This window comes from Gossypium arboreum, chromosome 11, assembly GCF_025698485.1.
Source record: "Gossypium arboreum isolate Shixiya-1 chromosome 11, ASM2569848v2, whole genome shotgun sequence".
NCBI lineage: Eukaryota > Viridiplantae > Streptophyta > Magnoliopsida > Malvales > Malvaceae > Gossypium > Gossypium arboreum.
Window position 1 is genome coordinate 137527116 of NC_069080.1, and position 9154 is coordinate 137536269.

A 9154-nucleotide genomic window follows, 5' to 3' on the forward strand; every position below is an offset into this window, starting at 1 on the left:
TTACTATAATTCGAATTTTAATTATTATTGATTGCTGAATTTTTTATTGTTATGTATGGTAAGTAAGACTTGAGGTAAGTATGTGAAATTGATATGAATATTGAGTGAAAATGAAAGTGATGCTAATTGATCAAATTGAATTGAATAAGTGAATTATGGAATATGTAATTATTTGAAAAGTGTATTGATTGAAAAATGATTGGTGATTTGAATTGTGAATTGAAAGTGATATAGGATTGAGAAAGTGAATTGAATACCCTATTAACTAGTCGGGCTGAGTCGGATATAGTTGGCATGCCATAGGATTGGAAGTGTTCAGGGATACTTCGACCTCGAGTCGATGAGACACTGGGTGTCACTATATTTCTTCGGATAGATTCGATGAGGTACTGGGTACCAACTTTACTTCGGCTAGGCCGATGAGACACTGGGTGTCAACTATTACTTCGAACTATCCGATGAGGCACTGGGTGCCATATTGGTGTGTTTGGTTGGATCCGTGTATCCGCCAAAGTCCGAAGTTACGTTAATAAGGTGAAAAATTGAAATGTGAATTTGAGGCATTGAAATGAGAAGAATTACAATTGAAATTGGAATTGTGATAATAAGAGAAAAGTATGAAATGTATATTCATAAGTGATATAAATTTAAGTTTGAGAAAATACATTGAATTATGAATTAGTACATATGACATTAATTGTTAGGTATTTTAATATTTATGTTTTTACTATTGTTGATATAACTTGATTTATAGTAATACCACTGAGTATATCTATACTCACTGTCACAGTTGTTTCCGTGCATGAGTTAGTAGAAGTCAAGTGTCTCGGCTCAAGATCCGAATAATCCCGACTCAACACAAATTTGGTGATGTATATTTTTCTTTTGGGTAAAAGTGGCATGTACATAGGTGTTGTTTAGTCACTTGAATATGTATATTACTTTGGGTAGTGAAGGATGATTTATAAAATTTAGATGGTTAAATGAAATAGTAAGGAAAGTACATGATATTTTGATACATGAACATTAAGTTGTTAAATGAATGAAGTTTTTAATCAATTTTGAATGATGCTATGATAGTTATTAAGTTAAAATTTTGTTAATGATATAAATAATAGTTATATGAATGTGAAATATTGGTGTTGGTTGTGTTGGTTTGAATTTGCAGGAGGTTTAGGTAAAAATAAGCAGAAATGCTGCCGAAATTTTTATAAAAAAAAAAAAATTGGAATACTCGAACAAGTCCCGTTCTACTTTTAATACGTGTTTGAACTTCGAGAGTTCAAGATAGGGACTTAATTATTATATTATACTATGAAAGTTATATTAATTGCAAATTATTCGTAAGTTGTCTGATATGTCCAGTAATGCCTCATAACCTCGTTCCGGTAACGGTTTGGGGTTAGGGGGTGTTACACATGAAACATGGCTTTGATCTATGATTGCTTGGTTCGAAAACTTGAGCAGATAATGAAATTAAAATGGTGGAGTTGGTGTACACTTTGTATGTAATATATAATTAGTAAAATAAAGTTGATCTTGGTTGGCCATATGATCCAAGTATGCAAATTTGGTTTATGTGAATAAGGAAATTATGAATGTGTGAGTTTGATTTATATGATTGAGATAATGGTTGTTATTCAAATTTGAAAGCATGGTTATACGTTCATTGATAAATAAGATAAGTGGGATCATTTAATGTGGTTATATGAAATTATAAGTAAAATGAAAGTATATGTGATTGAGATTTGTTAAATTCAGTTTTGTGATATTGGTTTATAAATATCTTTGAAATGATTTATTTGCTTATGGCTTACTAAGCTTTCAAAGCTTACTCTGTGTGTTTTTCCTATGTCTATAGAGTTTCAGAGACTTGCTCGAGTTGGAAGTTGTTGGAGACGTCATCACACTATTCAGTTATCGCTTCGGTAAATAAAAGCTATTAGTTTTGGTAATGTGGCATGTATAGGCTAGTTTCGATATGGTTCATTTTGATTTGTATATATATGTAGCCATGCGAAAATGGCTTGTTAATGAGGTTAATGTTTGTGTATATTCAGGAATGGTATAAGCTTATTTTGGGAAGTATGTTTTATGGTATGTATGTATGGTGTCTTGGTTACATGTATTGGTTGAGTAATGATTTGGCTTGTACTTTGAGTTAAATAATGTGATATGTTTTGAGATATGTATATGGCCAAGTGAAATGGTCATTTTGGTATGTTCATAATTGAGAATTTGGTAACGTTTGACATATAAATTTGGTTTAATTTGGTATAGAGAATAAACATGAAATTGGTTGATGATATTTTAGATTAATTGATACATGTTTGGAGTTGGATTTGGCTGAATTTGTTGTATTTATGGTGCTTGACTTTGGACTTGTAGGGAAGACCCAAATAGGTGGCATATTGGCCTGGTAAATGGCCTATTTTTGCCCACACGGGCAGGGACACGGGCGTGTGTCTTTGCCATGTTGCTTGAGGGCCATTTCAAAATGAGCCTGCGCAGATCACCCGATCGTACACACACGGGCATGTGCTAGGCCGTGTGGCCAAGTTAGTTTCGACCACAGGTTAGACACACGGGCATGTGCTAGGCCGTGTGGCCAAGTTAGTCTTGTAGCCGTGTGGATAAGTCAATATGTATGCCCTGTTTTGCCACGGTTTAGATACACGGGAGTGTCTAAGACCATGTGAGGTACACGGCCTGTTCACACTGGAATCTGACCTTTGTGACTTAGGAAAAATGTTGAATTTTGGAAAAAATTTATATGTGCTCGGTTTAGTCCCAAACCTTTTTTAAGCATGTTTAAAGGTCTCGTAGACCTATATAAAAGACAATTATAAATGACTTTTATATATTTTGATCATGTTTTGCCTAAGTATATGTGAATGTTTCGATACGTCTGGTAATGCCTCGTAGCCTTATTCCAGTGACGGATACGGGTTAGGGGTGTTACAATTAAATCAAATTTTTATAATTTTAGGGGGTCAAAGCACAATTTTACCTAAATTAATTTAAATTTTTAAAAAAAATTTAAGGGCATAAATAAAAATTTTAAATTTTAGGGGGCTAGCCCTCTAAGTTCGCCCCTATTGGAGAAATCAGAGGGTGTTTTGCATTTACAACACAATACACAACTTATTTGGTTTGATGGACTTTGGGTTTCTACATTTACTTTTCTCTATTTGAACTATATGGTTTTGGGTGTCTTGCATGGACTTGGTGTTTTGCAATAATTTATACTATATGATTTTTGAGACATTGATATATTTCATCACCATGTGCTAATCTATGTATGAAATTGTGTTGATTATTTTACCTAGTTTGTTATGTTAAAATAGTATGTTTATACACATTTTCATAGGTTAATGATTTATCTTATGGATTCCAAGACTAGGCCCAGCCTTGAAGGTCGTCTGGAGGTGTAGCCGTCCAAGACCCAAAGCTGAAAGAGGTCCAAAATATTATTTTCCAGTTATTAAGGTGCCCAAGGCTGAAAGAGGTCCAAAATAGTGTTATCAATTTAGATGTATTAAGGCAATCTATGCATAGGCTGTGAGATTGGATTCAAACGAGGATCTACCAATGAGGTAAGAATTAAAAAAGACTATTAAAGGCATTAAATTAAAAATTATATAAAATAAAAGTTTTAAATTATTTCATATTAATGAAGTTATTAAAAGTAAAGGTAAATTTCACTAATACTCGCCCAACTATTAATAAATTTATTTTTGGTCACTCAACTATGAAAAGTTACAAAATGGTCTCTCAACTATTAGTAAATTAATCATTGTACGTTAGATGAAAGAGTAAATTGGTTCTTCTATTAAAAGTTTTATTCATTTCTACTATTAAAAATTAGTTCATGTACGTCAACAGGGGGTACGCGTGGGACGTCACGTGTCACTGTTTGGTTATTCTGTCAATCATGCCAGCTTTAACAATAGAAATGGATGAATTTTTTAATATAAAAGACTAGATTACTCTTTAATCTAATGAACATGAACTAATTTACCTATTTTTTGAGTAGGGGCGAAATACAATCTAACAAATTTTGGACAAGCTATCAATCCCCACACACGAGCAAGAAAAGGAAAATTTTGGTAGACCAAAATAGTCTATGATTTCTGCTAGCAATATTGGTACCGCATTAGAAATTTTGGTGTTAGACTAAAAATTTTGGATATTTGTCAAAAAAAAATTTAATAGACCAAAATATTTAACTATATCCTTTGATGTAGACCTAAAATTATCTTTTTAGAAGAGTTCTTAAAATATCTCTTTTAAAAAGATAGATTATTTAGCTGTCCGATCTAATCTAGAAAAAGAAATCGGTAACGACTTTTTTTAATTTAAATCCCCACTTCCCATGATTTTGCAAAGATCAAAATTTCTATATCATCGGATTTCATCAAACTATTTTTTTAATAATTTCATTATAGGTTCTGATCATATTTACTTTCTCACGATCTTGATTTTTTTTTTTGGTGAAGTACAAGAGGAGGAAAAAGCTCTAACAATAACGTGACTAACGCGATTTGAACCCAAAATACCTAAAGCACTAAATACCCTAACTATCGGGCCAACATACGGATTACTCAGCATCTTTAGTCAATAGTAATGGAAAATTTTGAAAGAACAAATATAGATTACAATAAATTGTGAGAATGACGTCCGTTGACCTGTTTGTGTCCCCCTGGATCTGCATGTTTTTGTTGGAAAGCGTAATATCCATTGTGGTTCTCCATTGTTTATCAAACGTGTGATTTGGTCCTTAATTTAGTTTTAATTAATATAATTTGATTCTGATTTAATTTTAATTTAGTCTATTTCACTTATTCGAATATTTTGTGTGTACTTGGTGAAAAGAGGAAAGCCTTTGATTTTATTCTCAACTGTCTCGACCAAATCGAATTGCATAAGTAACCCATACAATCTGATGTCTAGAACATTATAAAAAAGTACCAAGAAATCAAGAGTGAGCACGAGGATTACAAATTAACAGAAGATAAGGCGAAGCGGAGATTACTCGAATTAATAGAGAAGCTTACGAAACTAGAACAACAACCATCAAAAGAGGTACATCAATGTTTGAAACTCAAAGAAAATGCTAAGTTTGATTTCAAGATCTTAAATTTTTGGTTTTTTCAGCACTTGGATAAAGTAAGGGAACTTGATCCAACCTTTGTTAAAAATATGGTATATGCACTCTTCTATTCATATTAACCTATATAGTCCCCTTGGCTAGATGGGAAAATTTTCTTTTAGGCCCTCTCATAAATTAAAACATTAAATTTAAGTCTTTTTATAGCCTTTTAATTAAATGGAATAGTTGTCTTTTTGGCCCTATGAAAAGTTAATAATTTAATCTAAGCTTTTTTAACACAATTTTTTTTAGCATTGGCCCTTCCAAAATTTTATAATTTTATCTCGCCCTCCTCCCCTTAATGAAATTTCTAGCTTCATCCCTACTTGTTTAATTCAAACTACTAATATTTGACACGGATAACCCGTGAAGATAAATGAACTTTTACTTTAATTTTAATATTGAATATTTTAATTCAAACTCAAAATTAAGCTTAGACCTCATAATCAAACATAAATTAAATTAATTTATTACGAAATTGATGAATTTAATCTTATACCATATTTAGTATTTAATTTTAATTAATATACCAAACAAAAATTAATCTCAAAATAAACTTCATATAGAAATCCAAAGTCCAAGGACAAACACATTAAAGGCAATACTATTGTAGACATAGCAGCATGCCAACAACAACACAACCATTTGCTTTTGCGAAGCTATTTTTTTGCAGTCGATTTGGGAAGATTTTGAACAGCAAAATAGGCTAGCAAATTCTTCTTCAATAGATTATCAGCAAATCTCACTTGAAAACCAAATTTCTCAACGTAATTAAGTGTGGTGCCCCACTTTTTCAAGGTATCCCAATCCAAATCCCCAACCGAGAAATCTTTCATCTCTTTGATAGCAGCGCAGACCAGAACTTGAATGGCGATATGAAAAACATCAGTAGTTTTTCCACGATCTTTTTCGATTTGAATTGCAATAGATTCGAGGTACTCTGGAATTTCCCCCCAAGCAGTGTTCTTCAATGCCTGTTCCAAGCCTGGGAAATCTTTGCATTCCACTTTGTCGTTGCCATTGTCATAAAGTTGGTTCTCCAAATCACGGAATTTAGATTGTACTCCTTCACGAGTTAGATCATCGGTTGCAGTAACTTTTGCCTTCCATTGGAGGTGGTGGAAAAAAAAAATACTTATTAGGTTAATAATTCTTAACTCCAACGGCTCGAGTTTTTTTTTATATTTACATATAATTAAATTACATTATTTCCTTTAATATATTATTAACTTTAAGCTTAATTATTAAACTGATCTCGAACTCGAGTATCAAGTTCTAAATTTAGAAATCGAGCTTGAACCTGATAGTATTTGAATTCAGCTTAGCTTGATTACACTACATAAAACTCAATTGAAATTTAATGATTTAATGTGTGGTTATGTATCTTAAAGACATAAAAGAAGCATGAAATCTCAAATTCATTATTCAACAAAGAGAAGGGGAAGTTAATAGTGATGATAGTGGTGTGTTTCATTAAGTCTTATCACCTTTGCATAACTAAGTTGCCTTGCTTTTTCTAAGAGATATTACCACTAGACAGGGACCATTTTGAAATAAAAACCAGATTTTGAGGCTCAGACAAAATTTTTTTCCAAATAAACAAATGAATATGAGTAGAAGTCGGTTCCTTCAAACTTGCAGATTTATTAAAATAAATTGAATATGAATTAGTAAGTTGGATTAAGAGACTTACATTATTTATCCCTCTTTTGGTTGGATCATCGTAAATTTTCACTACTTCTGGCACGGATGACTTGATAAACTCTTCTTCATTTTTTGTTAATGATTCTAGTCGGTCCCGGAGCTCCCTCGGTTCCCTTATTCCTTTTCTTTCTTGTCTCAATGAGTCATCGGAAACAAAGTTCAGATTTCTTTTCTTGCTTCCATTCGACATAGACTATGCTCTAACTCTGCCACGCCATAACCCATCTTCTTGTTCGGATCTGAGAAATTTAACTCGGATTTCCCAATTCAGAACAACAGAAAAATTATAAAGAAGGATATGATAGCGAATTAGTAGATTTAGGAGTACTTACAGGTTTCATGTATCTATATCAGTGAAGAGAAGATACAGAGAAGGCCGCCGCCGCCGAAGTGTAAAGCAGGAAAAACAAAGGAATTCGTTGGTTAGAGAAAGCTTGCAAGTTGGGTCTATGTGATTAACAAAAAGAAGAAAAAAAAGTTCATCTACGTGATTCATTGCTTCCACTCTTCATTTCATGTATGGTTTAAAACAAATCAATATTTTTTTCATGTCAACTTTATCTTTATTTCGAGATTTTGAATAGAATTTAATGATCTTAATTTGACAAAGACTTACCTTTTCCGTCGTCTTCATCCTAGTCGGACAACCTGCTACCAAAGTTGTGCTCTTTGCAGCCATTAAAGGGATTTTAACGAGGAGGTGATCGAAAAAGTTTAACATGTCGAACACCCTTTCAGGGGAAGTTAACCTGTTCTTAATGACCTGAATTTGAGAGCTCATTTTGGAAAGGTAAACGTAATTGTTTTCCCTTGACCAGGGAAAGAGAAGCCTTCTCAAGACATCGAAAGATAACACATCGGGCAAGTCATCGGTATCGTAAAGTGCATCTTTCAGCTTTTCAAGCCAAGCTGTGAAATTGCTGGTCGCAGATCGCTCTTCGGCGTCAGGAAGCATAACTATGACTGCAGAGACGGTGATTCTGAGGTCGTTGAGGTCATCTTTGACAAGCAGCAACATTTCAGAGAGAATATGGGAGATTTCGCCCAAGATGAACCCAGCTTCTTCCGCCGTTGATGGTTCAAACTAAAATCAAGGCAAAAATTGCTTGTTTATTGCAAGAGAACGAAAGTGAAATGGTGGATCGAAGCATATGAAAATTCTGGGTTAAATAGAACACTTGACAATACAATATGAAAAAAATAATGTTTATGGATGAGAAATGTTGGCAGTCTTTATATCTTCACGAGCGCATTCGACATAGCTTTCTCGCTATGGGCGCGAGCATATTCAACTTCAACGTAAATTTCTCGCTATCAGAGCGGGCATATTCAACTTCAACGTAACTTTTTTCGCGATGGGCGCGAGCATATTCAACTTCAACGTAACTTTCTCGCGATGGGCGCGAGCGAGCATACTCTAACAGTATTAATATTTTTATCCATTCCGGTCGAAATGAACTAAAATACTCGTCCTCAAAGAATTATAGTTTTTAGCTTTACCAAAAAAAAAAAAACCATTTTAAAAAATGGAGTGGTCCAACAACTTGTCCTTTTTGTCTACTTCAAAAGCTATATAAACCATTATCTCCACTAAATACTGACATTGAGATTTTTTAAAAATACAATCAAGACTCTATTACCTAAACGGACTTGCGCACAGGCTTTCGTTGAAGCATATAGTGCCAAGTTTGACAGCTAACTTTCCCCTAGTCTTATCGTGTCAATTTTACATAGAGAAAATTAAAATCACGAGCTTTTGGTGTTGGAAGTTGGACTTATTTATAATCCCATCTTATTGAATTGCTTTGTTTCTTCAGTTTTACTCTTGCACACCTGACCCTGCTCTCCCTTCTTTTCACTGCGATTTTACTCGTGCCAAAATGAGCATAGCTAACATTTCATCCCCTGAAGATAGCTATGGAAGACATGGAAACTTGTTACCACCTGTGAGACTGACACCAACAATCAATCAAAACGTTCAACAGGGAGATATTTCATTTGGGAACTACATGAACCAGAATGGAGACATGAACTTTCATCAGGGAGAGATCGAGAACTGCTGTATGCCGAGATCCTTGATGCTGAGTGCAGGCATAGGTGAGAACTCCTTAATGCTGAGTGCAGGCATAGGTGAGAACTCCTTGATGCTGATGCCGAGTGCAGGCATAGGTGAAAACTCCTTGATGCCAAATGCAAGCATGAACTCTCAAGAGGAAGAGTTCTCAGGTGATTTGGGTTTTCAGCCCTCAACTAGCTTTGAGAACCCTGATCCTCCTATGTGTCATGTTACTATTTAAT

General features: G+C 33.9%; 1 protein-coding gene across 1 annotated transcript; it reads right to left on the bottom strand.

The window, feature by feature from the left end:
• Positions 1 to 5692: 5692 nt before the first annotated feature.
• LOC128283723 (uncharacterized) lies at positions 5693 to 7089 on the bottom strand. Its single transcript, XM_053021104.1, has 2 exons — positions 6846 to 7089; positions 5693 to 6255 (listed from the first exon to the last, which is right to left on the bottom strand). The coding sequence occupies exons 1-2, from the start codon at positions 7044 to 7046 to the stop codon at positions 5812 to 5814; spliced, it is 645 nt and encodes a 214-aa protein (XP_052877064.1). The 5' UTR covers positions 7047 to 7089; the 3' UTR covers positions 5693 to 5811.
• Positions 7090 to 9154: the final 2065 nt, after the last annotated feature.